This window comes from Mustela putorius, unplaced genomic scaffold, assembly GCF_011764305.1.
Source record: "Mustela putorius furo isolate JIRA1106 unplaced genomic scaffold, ASM1176430v1.1 tig00003859_pilon_pilon_pilon, whole genome shotgun sequence".
Lineage (NCBI taxonomy): Eukaryota > Metazoa > Chordata > Mammalia > Carnivora > Mustelidae > Mustela > Mustela putorius.
The window spans coordinates 26,932,800-26,951,192 of NW_025422011.1; the positions used below are offsets into that span (position 1 = coordinate 26,932,800).

At 40.2% G+C, this 18,393-nt stretch overlaps 1 protein-coding gene across 18 annotated transcripts in view; it reads left to right on the forward strand.

Annotated features, from left to right (window-relative positions):
- The window catches only part of SOX6 (SRY-box transcription factor 6), a 609,548-nt gene that overhangs the window by 550,528 nt on the left and 40,627 nt on the right, over positions 1 to 18,393 (forward strand). For all 18 annotated transcript variants that reach the window (XM_045066197.1, XM_045066194.1, XM_045066196.1 and 15 more), the window contains one exon: positions 12,012 to 12,120. In XM_045066197.1, the coding sequence (XP_044922132.1) occupies positions 12,012 to 12,120 (109 nt within the window). The remainder of the gene's footprint in view (positions 1 to 12,011; positions 12,121 to 18,393) is intronic.

Genomic DNA, 18,393 nt, shown 5'->3' on the forward strand with positions numbered 1-18,393 from the left:
ATGCAGTTTTTCATTGTATAGCTAAAAATGGTTCTATTTATATGTCACAGTTTCTCCCTCTTTTAAACAATCACACTAATTCTTGAAAAATACCGTGACATTATCAGAGAAAAGTTGCTTTTTTTTTTTTTTAAGAGATAGAAGAGTATTATGGCTACATTTGGGAATTTTTAATTTGTATCTTATTTAGTCTGGTGTGCAATGTGACACCAGTTAATTGTACGTTATTTTGTGGTAACTACATGTTAACTCTGTTGGAAGTAATGGTAATTATACTGTAATTGATATCAGTTCTCCCACATCTTTGGAAAACCATACAATTAACACATATCACCACAGTTGGGCACTATCTTTTGTCCTTTGTAATGTTGCCATGTTGGAGTACTATTTTGAAAAGGGTCCTAAATATTTTCTTCTTCTTTTAAACTCATTTTAAAAATTTCAATTTTAAAATGATTTTTTAAATTTCATGCTGTGAAAACATAGTTTCCGAATTTTAATTTTACTTAACTTTAAAGAAAAGTTCTCCCACGAATAATTAGACATAACCTTGGGTTATTTTTAGTTTTAGCTTTTATTTGAAAAGTCATTAGTGACATCCCTTGACCTTAGTACTTCCTATTTCCTGAAAGGAGGATAATAGTAGAATATACAAATTCTTGACATCAAGGAGTTAATCAGGTTTGGTTTTGTTTTGTTTTTCTTGAAGAGAGGCCCTTTTCTTAGCAGTAATCTTTATGTTTATGTTACTTTGTTTTCAGACAGAAAAGGATTTATTCTGTCCTAGTGCCACTATAATGAGTGCCACAGTAGGAATATGAGGCATTAATATGCCAATTTCAGGCTAAAATGTCTCCCCTCTGATTTTGCCTGCCTCTTTCCTTTGCCTTGCTCTCCCTTCCCTTCCCTTCCCTATGTGTCTTCTTCCTTCTATTTACTTTTCCCCATGGTGGAGATAGAATTTCAGAAGCAGCAAATAAATCCTTTTTGGCTAAATGTGACCATGGTTTGGAAGGCTTATTTGACAAATGGATTATCTTTGAATGATTTCCTTGAAAATATGGATAACTAACTGCTCAAAAACTTTTTATGACAGGGCATAATTTTAACCTCTTTTAATTTTACCAGGGCATTTATGACAGTGATTTTACCACTGTAGGCTGTCCTGTAGGTCTCAGGAGAATAAAGTTGAGTATCAGAAGAATCATAAGATTTCAGAGATGGAAGGAACCAAAGAGATAAGATGGTTCAGCTTCCTCATTTGACAGATGAAGTAATCAGGGACTGGCACAGTTTGTAAAGAGCAACACGTGTGCTTTTTACACAGTGATACAGAGTAGTTCAGTGGAAGGCACAGGAGACTAGGGGTCTGAAGGCTAAGAAGTTTGTTCTAGATCTGTTACTGGTTAGCTGCTGGACTTTGGGTTAGCATCCTAACCTCCTTGGTCTCCATGCTCTCTGAATAAAGATGCCTTTACGTTTCCTTCTAGCAATATGCTCCGTACTTGTTTTGTTTTGTTTTAAGATATATGTTATTTAATAGTATACATAGTTCTTTACATTATAGGAAAATCTCTTAGGAGGTATGATATATATCTCATGAATTAAAACAAATCTGTGGTGGCAATACCGTACATTTTTCCATCCTTTGTATTGACATTTTTGAGAAAAAAAAAATCTTCAAATTGATCAGTTGCCACCTAATATTGAAATAGAAGTTATGTTTTTGGAGAAGATATTCATTCTTGGTTTATATGGCTTTGGTGTCTTTAACTTGAGTAAACTGCATCTGGGTTTCCACATTGTAAATTCAATAGGTATCTGAAATCAAGTGCCTAGATTTTGAAAAAATAGAATTCCCAAGATTTGTTTTTTGGTTTTTGTTTTTTTGGACAAAGACATTTGCTTAGCTGGTCATTAATTTTATTGTGACAGTCTTTGTTCATACAATAAACATTAGAATAATAAAGTCTTGCTGGTGCAAGAGAGATGGTGGAGATGAAATTCACCGTTTTAAAAATCATGTGTTCAATTTTCATAGGAGTTCCTATACTTTCTACAATGAAACTTTCTGTGAACTTGTTACTGAAACAAATAGTTAATCAGAGAATATTCAGGAACAAATATGCATCATGCCTCTGTAAATGAATACAAAGTTGGAAACCGCATCTAAGTAGGAGTTGGGCTGCCACACAACTGGATTTGCTTAAATCTGCACACTTTATAACTCTACTTGGGAATTGCAAACTTATAAATAACCTTGCAATTGGTTAAAACCATATTAAAACCATATGAATGAGACAGAAAGCATTTGGTTAAAGGGGTTCAGTTAGCACTATAATCCTGATGAAACTAATTTAACTCAGTGGCTCCCAAGCCTAAAAGGATCTCATATCTTCAGAGTTAATGCTACTTTATCGTTTATCATTTGATGATCAGTGACAAGAATCTAAGTGTATGTTACAGGAGATATACAGGGCGCTGTCCCTGCCAGGGGTGTGTGGAGAGAACTTGCTTAGTTTGGTGTACTCTTCAAATCCTGGGGGAAACTTGTCATACATCATTTGAGAATGTTTTTGAAAGCTCCATAAAACACATCCACAAGAAGCTCTGCAGACATCAGTTCATTTTAGCAGGCATCTGCTGCCTGCTTCTTCTGTGGTTATGGGGCACAGGCCTCGCAGAAGACAGAGAGGGATCAGGAAACACTTTCCCTCCCCCCATGAGTTTATGGTCCAGGGGCATTTTTTTTTTTTCAGCACGCTGAGAGGTGATCTGAACAGCTTGCCTCACGTGTGAATCTTCTGGAATCTTGAAAACTTTGGCCAAGCCATTATGAGTCTTCTTTCCTTTTAATGGAGAACTTCCTCTTCTTGGAGAATCCCAAAGAGATAGAGAGAAAGATAGACAGAGTTGTCAACTGCTGCTGGATCCTAATGGTAAAAGCTTCCAGATAATTGTTAATGAGGCAAGTAAGACAAAAATTTGTTGCCTTACTATTTGGTATTTTTGGAGCAATAGTGACAAGAGCCTTTTACGATAGAAAAGGTGAAGGAGACATTGTATTTATTTGCTAGGGCTGCCATAACGAATGTCACAACTGGATGGCTTAAACAACAACGTGTTTTTCTCACAGTCCTTGAGGCTGGATCTTCAAGAGTAAGGTGCCAGCAGGATCGATTTCTCCTGAGGCCCTTCTCCTTGGCTTGCAGATGGCTAGATTTTCACTGTGTCCTCACATGGTCTTTCTTCCATGGGCACATGTTTCTAATGTCTCTCTCTGCATGTTTCAAATGTCTCCTCCCCTCCAGGACACCAGTCAGATTGGATTGGGGCCCAACCTAAAGACCTCATTTTAATTGAGTCACTTCCTTACAGGCTCTGTCTCCAAAAAGAGACACATTCTGAGGTGCTAGGGGTTCAGGTTTCAACATGTGAATTTTAAGAAGACACAGTTCAGCCCCTAATAGCTATCTTGGCTTAGTTTGGGTATTCTCAAACTCTTGTGAAGCTGTTTTCTTTGGGATTGCAGTACCTAAGGAACTCCAGTGACCAAATGCTTTATGTCTCCATTCGTATGGTTTCACCTGGATTATTTTCTCTAGAGATGTTCTTGTATCTCTAGGGGAATTAAACTGAAATTAATATGATGTTAAATTAATATGATTTTAACAGTTTATTCTGTTGTCCTTTCATAAAATATTGGCATTATCAACTTATTCAAAGAATGAATTGCTAATGATGGATAGCTAAGCAATGTAACATGAGAGTGTAGAAGAAGAATATTTGAAGGTTGTGGTGGTGGTTGAGATTTCAGGAACGATTCTTACAGAGCCCTTTTGAATAATAATAACTAGGCAGACTTCCTGTATCTCAGCACCAGGCCAACCCTGATCAGGATGTCACTCTATTGTTCAACGGACACGCCCACCTTCCTTTGTACTTATCCAGCTTTTAATCATCTACATCTCATTGTTTTCAAGAAGGACTTTCTAAAAATTAATTTAATTTTATTTGAAAGTAAAATTAAAATGAATGAAGAGAGGAAAATCATTTTATCAGGATTATCAGGATTTAGCAACCAGACTACCTAGTTATGTTCCAACATCACGAGAGACACTAATGATGTACAGATAACATTATAGACACCGCACCTTAAGGAGTAAGCCGGGGAGACGTGTAAACAGATATATAAGTCCATTTTTGTAGCACCCTTTCTATAAATAGGATGTGGTGCTGGAACAAAAGAGAAAGTGACCATTTGTGCACAGAGCTGGGTGAGGGCAGTCAACAAAGGAGTGTGTCCAGGAGAAATGCTTTAATTAGGCCTAGATAGGACTAAATATGATGTTATCAGTAAAGAAAGGTTGTTCCAGAAAGAAGGAATGGCATAGGCAGATTCACAAGGCCATACAATATCATAACTCTGTTGTTTGGGAAACTCTAAGAAGTTCCATCTTATCGGAACAGAGAATATAAACTGGAGTGCGTAGGACCTAGAGCCGATAAGGAGAATAGGAGCAAGATTGTGAACGGTTGTCCTAGCTCTCCAGAGAAGTTTGCTTCTCCTTACATGGATGATGGGGAGTACTGAATGCTTGTAAATACAGGAATAACAAGAACCAGGTACTATGTGGTTACTAAGGTTGAGATTTAAATTTAGTTCTGTGATGCTTAGCAACCGAGACAAAAAGGAAAGCAGTTTTTGTTTATATAGTTGCCTCGTTGATACAGGAGAATGGATATTGGCCTTTAGATCAGGACACTATCTTCATTAGTGTTTAGCTTTGAAACATTTAGCAAACACTAAATAATATCTTTAACATAAGTGGATATTTTATGAGTTGCTTTATTTTTGCTAAGCACTCACACGTATAATCTCTTATTTCATCATCACAACCCTGCGGTGTGAGCATTTTCTATTTTATTTTACAAATGAGGAAACGGGCTCAGAGAGATCACATGGTAATTATGTTGTCGAGTTATGATCCTAAATTCACCTCAGCACAAATACCGACCTAAATTTTGGTTAAGTGACTTAAATAAAATAGAAAAAAATCTTCCTGAAAAATGAACAAACAAACAAAAAAAACCATTCTGAAGCCTCACCTTTTTCTCTTGGAAAACTGATAGTAAAAGTAATATTCTCCCTTTAGTATTGACACAAAGGTTACAGAAAATATTCATTGAACAGAGCCTTGTACATAGTACATGATCATGAATGACCCTCTTTCCTACCTCCACTTCAATGCATGTATTTATGCTATGGGGGCAAACATAGTTGAAAAACTTAGGTCTTAACTAATTCATGAGTCCTAGCACAATTTTGGTGTTAAGGGTGTATTAAAAGCTAGACAAATTAATAGTTTTAGCTGACAAAATGTCATTTAACAATGAGATTCAATAATAACCCTCATTTCTCCCAGCTAGAGTCTTTATTACCATGATTACTGTCTCTGCAAACGTCCAAATACCACTATGAAAGTAAATCCCAGTGCCTCCGAGGTAACTGCTTCCAAACAAGAATCGTCTTTTTAAAAGTACATGTGGTTACTTTCTAGTGTAAAGCCTACATTTCTGATCCTTCACCAAATTACTAAACGTATTATAAAGGATATTAAATAAAGGCTAATAAAGTGATAGAGCTTGTCAAATCAATACAAAGGAAGCCATATGTGTGCTTAAGTAGTATTTCTTGGGAATCACATCATAGCAGGATATGTCCAGAGCAAGGAATTAGAGCGAGTCTTTCAGAGTAAGATACAGACTCTCTCTCAACATTATACTTAGCATTGTCCTGCTTAAAAGAGAGAGAGGGAGGGAGAGAGAGACCTTTTTATTTTGAAAGACTCAAGTGCTAAACTGCAGAAATGCTAAGTCAAACCCAAAAACCTCTTTTTTCATAAGTTATAAATTCTATTGTGTCCCCTTAATATTGCTTATCTGTCTTTTTTTATAAAATATTTAAGTTTTTTTATTTCCTTGTATTATTATTATGTATATTGCCCAAAGAGACATCATCACAAGTGGAGTGTCAAGTCTAAACATCTCTATCACAAACTTGAAATACTAGAAAATTGGTAGTTCCTGCTTCTTTGGGACACTTGTTTGTACAGGGTTTTTGTTTGTTTGTTTGTTTGTTTGTTTAATGTAGGTAAATCAATTATGTGGCCTTGTAAAACCTGCAAGGATTTATAGGCAACTACTACTAAATGCTGTGTATAATATATAGAAAAGGTGTAAAACAAACTCTTGGCTTGAAAAATCTTCTGATCTTTCAGGGGGAGCCTTGGATGTGCAGATGAACCAAAGTTCGATTTAAAAAAAAAATAGTCTATAACTGGGGCCCATGATATAGGGAGACTAAGAATTTTTTCTATCAGAAAGCAGGTAGCTCAGAGAGGTGATAAAGTTCACAGACAGCTTGGGTTTTTCAATATGAGTAGAATTTGGCAAGGAGGAAGAGAGTAGGAAGGTTATCATAGCGGCAGGGAGGTGAGGAAGAATAAGCAGGTGTGATCGTGGTGTTATTATGGGAAGGCGAGTAGGATGCTGTCCACCCCGAGCAGAGGATGTATGGTGGGAGAGTTGTAGGAAATGGAATTTTAGGGGCACAGTGTCTGAAGGGCTTGAAAGCCAGGTAGAAGAGTGCCAGTGGGACGCAACAGAAAGCAGGAGGGTGTGGAAGGTTTGAAACCAGAGCGATGAAGTGGGACCCAGTGAGGAGTGTGCATCGATGGACCTGGAGGGCAGCACCACGGTCAGGCAGTCCAGAGAGGATGTGGTGGCCGCGATCTGCGAATGCGCGTCTGAGTGCAGAGGCAGTTTCTGATGAGGGGTAGGGCGGGAGAGGAGGGACCAGGGTCAGGGGCTCTGTGAAAGAAGTCAGCAAGCCTGGATGAGGGGCTGAGCGCGGAAGAGCAGGGAGGCGAATCCTAGTGCTGGAAAGAGAGGACAGGAAGGCAGGCTGCCTCAGGAGAAAGCTGCTTCTTCACTTTCTGTTGGGGGAAGTTTTCCTGGGTCGGAGAGAAACGAAGGCTGGGAGCTGGGATGAAGTGACAAGATTCTTCTGGAGAATACTCCACGACTTCCACAAAGCCGGAAACTTGGAGGAGAGATACTATCTCAGGACACGGTGCCAGCCTTAGAGAATTCCTGTTCATAATGCGAGTTTTTGTTCTCACTCTCAGAGAACTCTGCTTCAGGAACACGCACGAATGTGGCTGCAGGCTTTGCAGTATTAAGTTTCCCTTCAAAACTCCTTATTATTACATATTTGATATTTCAGTATGTATTTTAGGATATAACAACAAAATTCTTATTTACTTAAAAAAGACTCATGCCCACATCCCCACATAGGAGATAGGTGATTCTAAATTTGTGAGCAAAAAGTTTTTTAATTACTTTTACCTAGTTGCTATTATGTATATTTGATATGTATACATCTATATAAAATATTGTAAAATATTTGCATAAAACATATATGCAAATATTCTATAAGCAGACTGAAAATCAGCATAGAGTATACTAATATAAAATATTTGATATTTGATATGTGAAAGAGAATTATTTTTTGTCCATTTTCACTGCAGTGTAGGTAATGTAGGTAATGGCCCCTTCGGTGTATGTTCTGTGGCTGCTGTGTATGACCCCCTGACATTCTTAGAAAGAAGCTTTGAAGAAAGGTTGGTAAAGTACCCCTCATCTATAGACCATTGGAATAAAATATATCACATCATTGTCCCTCCATGTCTAGTTGTCAAATGAAATAAATATATTTGTAAAGCAAACGAGCAAAAAGCTTCTCTCGGTATTTACCGATCTCCACTTGAGTTTGCAGAAAAGGGGACCTTGTTGAAGTGAGTCGAGGTCTGCTGTAGGCTGGTCAGTGTCAGTAATCCTGACGGGGGGGTGGGGGGAGGGAGGTGCCCAGCACATCCCACAGTTCATGTGGTGTTTTCCAGGAGATGGCTGTGATCAGTCATCTCACAGATGGTTTGAAAAAGGCTTGTCTTGCTGGCAAGCAAACTGTTATTTAAGTACACAATCCACTCTACTACTGAAACAGTTTTGCCAAACTTATCCAAGTATTCTAACATGCTTAAAGATGGTATAAATATCATTTATTGCTAGCAGTTTTCTTCAGACTATATGGAATGTCTTCCTGCTGCCTGATCTAAGTGTCCCAGTTTACATTATGGCCTTTACTGCCTCTGTTTGATGGAGTGATCAGTAAAAATTTAATGACACTATAAAATAATAAAAATGTCATTAATTTACCACGGATCTTGGATGCAGTGGTTGTAAAGTTACATTAATAAACAGAATATTTTTTACAACAAAAAGCATTGTTACGGGGGAACGTATAAATAACACACATAAATTTAAGAGCAATTTTACTGTTAGCACACACATTATTATGGAATAGCCAATAAGTGTATAAAACATAGTATATAAAATTTTATTAAAATATACTGTGCACATCAAAAATTCAGCTTTTATCTAAGTGCAAAGAAAAGCCATTATTGTGTGCTTACTGTTTCATTGCTGTTCTTTCCCCATATCACAATTTTACATTTGTTGCCAGTAAGAGGAAGTTGATTTTTTTTTTCTTAGATGGAAGCAAGGCTCTGTTCTTTTAGTCACCCCAAACCCATTCTCTTCCTCCACCGATGCAAAACCAAAATTGATCGATCTTGCCATGGTAGAGAGGGAGAAGTTGCTAATTTAATGCAAAGTTAAAAATAATGCCCGAGGAGTTGAATGGTTTGTTCAGTGACTCTGGAAATAAGGGATAATAATGCAGCAGTCTATCTGTCATCAGTGAGGCTGCCCCGTCATTGACTCTGATAATATGTGAAGATGATGGATGCCAGCGTCTTGTGGCTTGTAGCATTGAACATTCATCAGCTCTCACTAAAGGGGGCTTTATCATTTCAATATCTTTACTTAATATGCAACATCTATCTCATACATCATAATTTCAAAGCACTTAGAGAGCCAACAGTCCTACAACACAGCAGAGCTGACTTTCAGACTTTAATTTTTTTCAATAACTTTTATGTTGCCTGCATGTTTTGTGACTGACAATGCATAAGTAAGCGTCTGATCACATCACTGCATGTAAAATGCACCTTGTGCCGTCAACATGAAGATTGGGGAATGTTCCTGGGGGGGTTGAGATTCAATTAACATCGAGCTACTTTGCTTACATCTCCAAAATATCTTACTCCGGAGACGTGTGCATTGTGAGAGCTGGTTCAAGTGAGTGGAAAAATCTGGAGCGAAGAATTTGCCTCGCGCTGTCTGTATCTGGTGGATATAGGGGTATACTCATTGGCACTTACTGGCCAGAAGTTGAAGCCTCTTGTAGCTGAAGGGTCTCTGAACGAATCTGTGCTCATGTCCGTGTCCTGTATCTGCCAGGCTCACATCGCACCTCCCAAGCTTAGCCCAGCTGCCTGGAGCTAACTTGTAGACATCAGGCCCTCTTATCTTATGGTTATGTGGCTGGCAAATAAATATTCTGAGCTATTCTTTGAAGAAGGAAATCTTCTGGGAGACTAGGTAGAAATGTATATGAAAGGGCATGGCTTTGCAGGGTCCTTCTTTAATCTCAAACACAAGTGCTTAATATTACCAAATATAAAAGGCAGCCCACTGCCCAAAACAATTTTTATCATTGATTTATTTTCTGCCTGTTTAACAAGTGTTTCATGGGATATTCTTCCTTGACTTCTACTCTGTCAAAATATTGATATTTTATAAGGAAAGTGTCTCTGCAGAAGAATGTTTTTTTTCAATGAAGTCAGAAAAATGTATGACTTCAAAGACACTGTGAATGTGTTGTTGAATGTTCTGAATGTTTTTTGTTATGATTAAAAACAAGCTGATAATACTGAATTGTGAGTGCACTTCATTTTTTATAAAAGAAAAGATATTATCATCATGTAAGCTTTGTTGTCTTAGGATTTTACAAACCATGGCATGTAATTTTCCCTCTTCTCCTTCCCTGTCAAAATATTGATATTCTTTCAGGAACTTTATTTTTTTTTTACCGAGAATATTTTCCGGTAAAATCAAAGAGAATGAATGACTAGAAAGATACTTGAAATATGCATATTGATAGGTAGCACGGTCTGTTGATTTTCAGAGAAAGGTGTTTTTCCCCCCATGAAAATACAGCTAAAGGTTGTTCTTCCAAGAAGATTGCAGGTGTCACATCAAAACTCCTTTTGCATTTAACATAGGGAAAGCATTCACATGCAAATATTTGAAATGCGAAACAATGTGATAAAACAAAGGTTGAATATTTTGCTTTCCCTGGTACTACTCATCTTCACTTTAATTCTTTTTCTTTACATCATGACAACCAAAAGTGCTACTCCAAAATAGAAATTGGCTGATTAAAAGCAGCTGTCCTCCCCCCCCTCAATGTGTGAAACTCCCACATGGCTTGTGGTTGCTTTCTGTTGTGGCCTGCATCTGGGTTAATTTGTTCTTGTGCAGTGGTGTTTTCACATCAGAAGATATTGGGGAACCATGCCTAATTTGCTTTTTATTTTCATTCTGTTTTTTATAAGTGTCGTATTTCAGAGGTTTGCCCATAGCCCACTATTGTAACTGGTTAGTATTACCCAGTTGGGGAAATTCATGATTATGATTTTGTTGCAAACCTTTCCTAGACATGGTGCTAGATGAAAGCAAGGTTTATGCTGTGTTTTCTTCCAACGCAGATTTTCACATATTCCACGATGAAGGGGGAACTGGAAGACTTCCTGCACAATTTGACTGATGGGAATTAATTATAGAAATATAATGATATTCAAAAATAATCATATTAGAAAGCACAAATGTAGTGGGACTGTACAAATGAGACACAGCCTCTATCAAGTAATTGTATGTTTGCTCTTTAAGAATATTTCCAAGTTTCTAAACATCTTACAGAAGAGAACACTCACAGAGTGTTTCCGTCTAATGCCGAACATGCTCAGTACAGAACTAGGTCATTGAACAATAGACCGAACAGCAATCAGCACTCTCCTGCTGCATAATGCATTAAGTATAACATGCAGAAACCATTCCCGGAGCTGGAAGCTGCTATTTCATGTCTGTAAATTCAAGCTGACATGACATTTAATATTGTTTCATAGTAATGAACAACAAGGTTTCATTCATTCATAAGCACCACACAAAGCCAAGTTTGAGTCTGGAGAGTAGCGAGGAGGCGAGAAGGGGACACGCGCTGTGTTTTTGCAGACAAGAACACCATCTTAGTGACGGTCAGTGAGCCCTTGGCTACTGATCCAGAGAGCTGCAGAGGAAGAGTTCCATGTGCTATTTCAGGCTCCTTCTCCTAGAAGAGCTGGTTCACAAGCATTGCATCCTTGAGTTTCCCTCCTATAGCGGCAGGAGATTTTCACTTTCCTCACTTAATGGCTGGGCGAGGAGTAATCTCCTTTTTACTTCCTGGGGAAGTTCCAGTGGCAGCTCCCAAGCAGAATAAGAGCATCCGTGCCATCATCTCCTCTGGCTGCTTTGAAACATTTGTTTTTGAAATCCTCTTGCCTAAAATTCTGATTGGTATTTTCACAAAAACACCAAGGCGAACTGTGATCTCTAATTGAGAAAATTCCTCTCCCGTGAACTAGCGGTAGATTTTAGCGGGGATTGTTCTTTCACGTTTTGCACTTCAGGCTCAAACCTTTCCCTTGTGTTCCTCTTAGACTCCTGGAGCAAATCCCAGTGAGAGAAGATGTGCAGTGCTGCCCGGCGGGCTTCCTGACACCGGTTTCCTTTCCTTGCAGGTACTTCGCGTTAGACGCGGCCAGCGCTATGGGTGCCGCCATCAGGCTTTAGCGGAACCTTCCTGAGAGCCTTTCTGAACCCACTGTTGGTCAGAAACAATGTTTGTAAATCCAAGTCTCGCCCACAAAAGCGAGATAGAAACTGGAAGGAAAAAGTGGCTGCTTCGGAAGCTAGAATAAGCCTCTGATTATTCTTTCCTCTAGGAAAGAACACGCTTTGAGAATCTGGGGCCCCAGTTAACAGGAAAGTCGAGTGAAGATGGGAAGCTGGGCCCAGGTGTCATCGATCTTACGCGGCCGGAAGATGCAGAGGGTGAGTAGCTTTACCCTAGCTCTTTGCTGCTGCTCTGGGAGGTTGTGACAGTGCAACAGAGTCAGCTCTAGGACCTTCTGCGGTCTTCCCTGAGACTACCGGCTGGATTTGTTTGGCAAAGCAGAAGAAATGCTAGCCTCCGTTATATATTAGAGCTGAGAACGTTAAGAGGTAGCTAGATTCTATATTACTGAACATACAGCTGTTCATGGACTTGAAGGTGCCACTTTCCAGTTGCTTAATAAAAGGACCCTCTGCCTTCCAGTGAGTAACAGAATCCTGTGTGTCATCATCCGTGTCCCTGAATTCTTGCTAAAAAAGGACTAACAGACAAAGGAGGATATTTTTTTTTTAACCCTAAATCAAGTGAGTCCCAGGTGCAGCCAAACCATTTTGGAAACTCCGTGATGGTTTGCAGCAGATCCTGCATAAAATTAATTGCTTGGGCAAGGCCCAGCGTGTGCCCGAGCACTAAGCGTTACTAAAATCTTTGGAAAGTCTGGGTGGAAAGACCAGCTTCACTCTCAGTGGGTTTACCCACAGCCCTATCAATGCCTGTCCACTTGTCTTCCCTTTTTGTTTGTTTGTTTTAAATGCACAAGCAGCAAATCAGCAGAAATTGCTCCCCAGAGGCTGGGTGCAATTTATGAGTTAGGTCAGCACTTCAGTAAGTAATGTTGCCTGGTTATTTACTGTGTCCTCACAGAGTAGGGACTGGTTTTCCCGTTAGCTGTTCCTTTGGCAGAGTCCCTCCCACCAGTCAGGGAAGATTAATTTGTTCTCTTCTGAGTAACACAATACTTCAACCAACTTGGGTCCCAGCTGAAGTTCTTTAGCTCGAGGAGAAGAATCTTACCATTATCCTCTTCACTGGCAGAATTTCTTTCAGGACCCTAATCCCCTGAAAACACTCGGAGACATTTCATAGCCACATCTGAACTGGGCCTGGCTTCTGTGGAAAGCTTGGGGCCATCTCAGCAGTTCAGCAGTCCGGGGCATGAGCGCTAAAAGATGGACAGCGTCAAACATTAGGAAGCAGGGGCGCCTGGCTGGCTCAGTGGGTTAAAGCCTCTGCCTTTGGCTCAGGTCATGATCTCAGGGTCCTGGGATCAAGCCCTGCATCGGGCCCTCTGCTCAGCAGGGAACCTGCTCCCCCCCCCCACACACCTCTCTCTCTGCCTGCCTCTCTACCTACTTGTGATCGCTGTCTGTCAAATAAATAAATAAAGTCTTAAAAAAAAAAATTAGGAAGCACTTCGGAGTTTCCAGAAGGCAGATTTTTAAAATACCGAATAGGAGAGACTGATGTTTAATGATAGTTTTGGGGACAAGGTGTTAAATTCTGATTGGTACATGTGTGGGGTCTGGGGGAAGGACAGGGAAGAGGAAGAGAAAAGGAGGAGGAGGAAGGGAGGGATAAAGAGGACTCAAAACCAGATATACACCCACTGACTTTTGTGAAGAATGGGTACCAAGAGCACAACTGATATTTTATAGGTGGTTAGAAATACAGGTTTTTTTTTCATGAGGATTGAGGTTCCTTGGTCTCGGGGACCAGTTATTCAGGTCTGGGCTGTCTCAATTCTGTTGCAAGGTCATACCACAGAGTACCCAAGTGTTTGACTGAACACCGTGAAATATTTTTCATCACTTTGGAGGTTTCAGTCTGTTCATTTTTCCATAGACTAGGAGGGATAGGGTTCTAGCACCTTATCCGTGTTCCAGAAGTTCTCTTAATCTGTCATCCTTCCTTCTTCATTGGGTTTCTTAACTGTATAATGGCTCTACACATGGTCAGTCCCCTCTCAATAATGCTAATGTTTTAGTTAATGATACCATGGGCTCGGTAAATTAAAAAGCATGATCGGAGTGACTAACCATTGTGAAAGGAGAAAATGAAAACCTTAACTGTAGGGAAACATATCACATAGAAATATTTTTGGAAGTTCCGTTTATACCCAGATCATCAGGATTCAGACCAGTTTCCTGGCTACTTTGGTTTCTGTTCCTGTTGTTTGTTCATTAGCAAATATTTTTGAAGCCCTTACCTGCCAGAGACTGTGCTAAGGTTTTACACCTATTTCTTCACATAAACCTTCCACAACTCTGTGAAGTTATTATTTCTTCTCCACTTTCCAGATGAGAATATCAAAGGTGAGAGAAATCAAGTAACTTGCCACCAGTCACGTAGGGTAGAGCTGAGAGTTGAGAACCCAGGCTCCTGAGCCCCATACTTTACTGCAGGCCGTGTAAACACAGATAAATACATGGTACCTTCACTTCTCTGAACAAACTCCTTGTGACCTTCCTCAATATGACCCATTTCCTCTCCCTAAATATAGCAAGTCATGCCGTACCCCAGCTCTCGTGTTACTCGGTCACACAGAGCAGCAGTGCCTGGTGAGTGTAATAGTAGAAGGGCTGTAGTGGCCCAGGAGCTTAAGGAGCGTGTGAAAACCTCCCTTCAGAAGCTTGCCCAGAGTTGCCATTGAGACCTCATGTGCTTTGGGGGACTGTGAGTTCATGAATGGAGTCAAGTTACTGGCTCTCCGATGGACAGAAGCGCCCTGCCTTTGTGAGGACGGCTGGAATGGGCAGCAGCCTTCTGCTGACTTCGGGATATTTCCTGGCGTCTGCTCAAGTAAGAGCTGATTGCAAAGCCTGCTGGGGTTACAGTTCCTATTAAAGTCAGAGCAGATAGCAGGTACACATGATACTTCTCTCTACTTCGCTCCTTCGCATTTCCCTTAACAGGAAGAGTAGGCAGGGACTGCAGTAAAAGAATAACTATGACTTATAAACTCCTTCCGTCAGCTTATGGTCTAAATAAAAAAGAACAAAATAAAACATTACTGAAGTGTCAATCATGTGCCAGAACTAGACACTAGATAAACCAAGGGAAGCAAAACAGATATGTTCCTGACCTCTTGGAGTTTAAAGTCTAGTGAAGGAAGACAGAAATTTGAAAGGGAAATATCTACAGACAGGCAGGCATAATTGCCACTGAGAAAAGTCCTAAAAAGATCAAGACTTCGTTGTGCCCCATAGAGATTCAGAGTGAAAGCTACTTAGGTCAGCTCAGTTGGCCGGTGAGTCCTGCAGCTCTAGCCTGGCACATCACCTCTTCTCAGTCCACCCGTGATCATCTCCATGTTTCCTCTGGTTTGGCACGGCAATTAAAATGTTTTCCTCAGCTTTACTGAGATAGAATTGATATATAACAACATAAATTTCAGGTGTATGATGTGATGGTTTGGTACCCAGACATATTAGGAGATGATTACAATAAAGTTAGTTAATACCTCTATCACCTTACATAATCTCCTCTTTTTTTATGAGAAAATTTAAGATCTACCTTCTTAGCAACTTTCAAGTATATAATGCAGCATTGTTAATTTTAGTCCCCATGCCGTACCTTAGCACCCCACAGCGTATCCATCTTAAAACTGGATGGTTATGGGGCACCTGGGTGGCTCAGTGGTTTAAGCCTCTGCCTTCGGCTCAGGTCATGATCCCAGGGTCCTGGGATTGAGCCCCACATCGGGCTCTCTGCTCTGCAGGGAGCCTGCTTCCTCCTCTCTCTCTGCTTGCCTCTCTGCCTACTTGTGATCTCTGTCAGATAAATTAAAAAAAAAAAATCTTTAAAAAAAAAAACTGGATGGTTATAAACTCTTTGACTAACTTCTCTCCCTTTTCCCCCCTCCCCCCCAACCCTAGAAATCACCGTTCTACTCTGTTTCTGAGTTTGCCATTTTTAGATTCCACATGTAAGTGAGACCGTACAGTGTTTCTTGGTCTGACTTATTTCACTTTGCACAATGTCTTCAGGGCCCACCCATGTTGTCACAAATGGCAGGACTGTCTTCTTGTTTGTGGATGAATAATATGCATCTACGAAACTCCTTCAAGAGTTTCTGTGTGTGTGTGTGTGTGTGTGTGTGTAGATATGTACAGAGTTAAAGAGTTAAAGAAAATGTGATCGTACACACACACACACTCATCCATCAGTGTACACTTAGGTTGTCTCCATGTCTTGGCTATTGTGAATAAGGCACAAGAATCATCTTAAAGGGCTGGGCTGTCCTCCCACTTGCGCCCCGTCCTCCTGTGAGGCTTCTGAAGACACTGAAGTACGTCAGCTTAGGAGATGAGGGCCTGTTCCAGCTGGGCTTCCCAGGAAAATATCTGCCAGTCGTGAAAATGCCAATATCACTTAGTAAGCAACTTGCGGACCTGCTTCGCAGCTCTGAACATGGAGGCAGCAAGGGAAAGGTCACCCAAAGAGGCAGCTGTGCATGTGTATTAAACACTCATCAAAATCAAATGACAAAACCATAAGCCAGGAAAACAGAAATTAAAAATATAAAAGGCAAATGCCTTCAAAATTTTATTTTTAAAGTCCAGCTGTTATTTGGCTTGAATATGACAAGACAGCATTTCTTGTTCACCATGATATTTATAAAACTACAAATTCATTGGTGCTGGGGGCTTAGGAAACATGTGTAAGGTCTTGTTATACTTTGAAGCAGTTGATGGCTTACTGTGTACTGAGCACCCAAAATGCGCTAGCCCCTCTGTGGGACATGGAAGGGAGAGAGGACTCGATTAGTCATCTGTCACCCCGTATTAAGAATGATGAACAGCTGTATGGACTCCTCCCATGGCATTTCCCCTCTCCTCGTCATCCTCCGGCAAGAGGTGATGCTTCCTCCAACTCTCCTAATTTCAAGGTTGCAAACCAGAGTGGGAAGGGCACTGGCCCAGTTGTTGGGAGGTTTGGATTAAGGCTCTTTTACTAAAGGATGACAAACGAGTGACTAATGCCTCCTTATCTCTCAAAAGAGAGGTTCTGGATTCCATTACCTCTAAGGCCTCTTCCAATTCCAGGCCTGGACACGGAGTGTGTGCTCCTTATAGGAAAGGTGACCTGGGCACGATAGCTTCTGCTTAGGTTTTTTTTTTTTTTTTTTTCCAGAGAAATGAAAGAGGAGACCAGTACCTTTGAGAGGATATTTGTGCCACTTGTTGCATCCAGTTTTCAGGTCCCTTGAACTTTTCTTTTTCTTATAGGGACATTCTCTCTGGTAGTAATTCCCAGTTGCCTTTCAGCAGCTCCTCTTCTCTTCGCCCAGCAATAACAGTTGTGGCTTGCCTTCTTCATATTCTTTCTATCCTATTTCTTCTCTCTCTCACACCTGGGATCTATAAAGAAATATTTTATTTTTTTCTCTGTTTTGTAGAATATAGGGTAAGAAAACATTTTCCTAAGACTTCTTTTAATTCCCAAGGATCAGAGGGAGGCTGCACCTCATTTTGATGCAGAGAATAGTGGGATATGAGCTCTGAAAGTGATTATCATCGGCCAGACTTCTGGACCCTGGGCTAAAACCGTGGTGATGTGTTCTCTGTCCTCCATGTATTAAAACTTGCATTGATTTGATTGGAAATAGATACGTGCACCAAGAACAGTCCCTTTTCAAACTATTGCTCTTAGAGTCCCAGATTTGCTTAGAAGAGTTTTATAGATTTGTACTGAATTGTGAATTGGATCCCAGCCAACACACAGACTTTACCCTCCTGAAAGCTTTATTTTTGGGTGAGCTTCTGATTGCTTCTACACTTTATACCTCAGGTTAGCTCTATTATTGTCAACTTAAGCTCTCTGGTTGTAGACAAATAAGAGAGACCACAACTTTCCCTTTTTTTCCCCTTAAAAATATACCACTTAATATTAACCTTATTAGTAACATTAATATTATTTTCTCATAAAAATTCTGTTTACCCTTGGATTCACACTCTCTGAAGCCTGTGGAGCTTCTTTCATTCCCTTTCCCCTCCCTGCATCCTTTTTCCTGATGGGAAGGGAAGATTGACGTGAAGATACACAGCTTATTCAAGGCAGCACAGGGAAGCTATAGAGTAACCTGGTGTGGAGTTTAAGGGCTACAGTGACTTATACTTTGGGATGTGAAAGCCATTATTCGTTCAAGCCCACTGCACTACAGTGCATTGCACTGCCACACTTAGATTCCCCGAACTGGAATAAAGGAGAGACATCACCAAATTTACAGTTCCAGCCCAGAAATCCCTTCTTATATCCCTGACAAGTGGTCACCTCATTTGAACACTTCTGTTCAAATGCATCTCCTAGTCTATTAACAGAAAACTGACTACTTCTTGAGAAGCTCATTCTGATTCTAATGATTAATTCTTTGTTCTCGGTAGCCAGAATTTGTTTCTGCTTCCTTGTAACTTCTAGTCATTGGTTCTAGT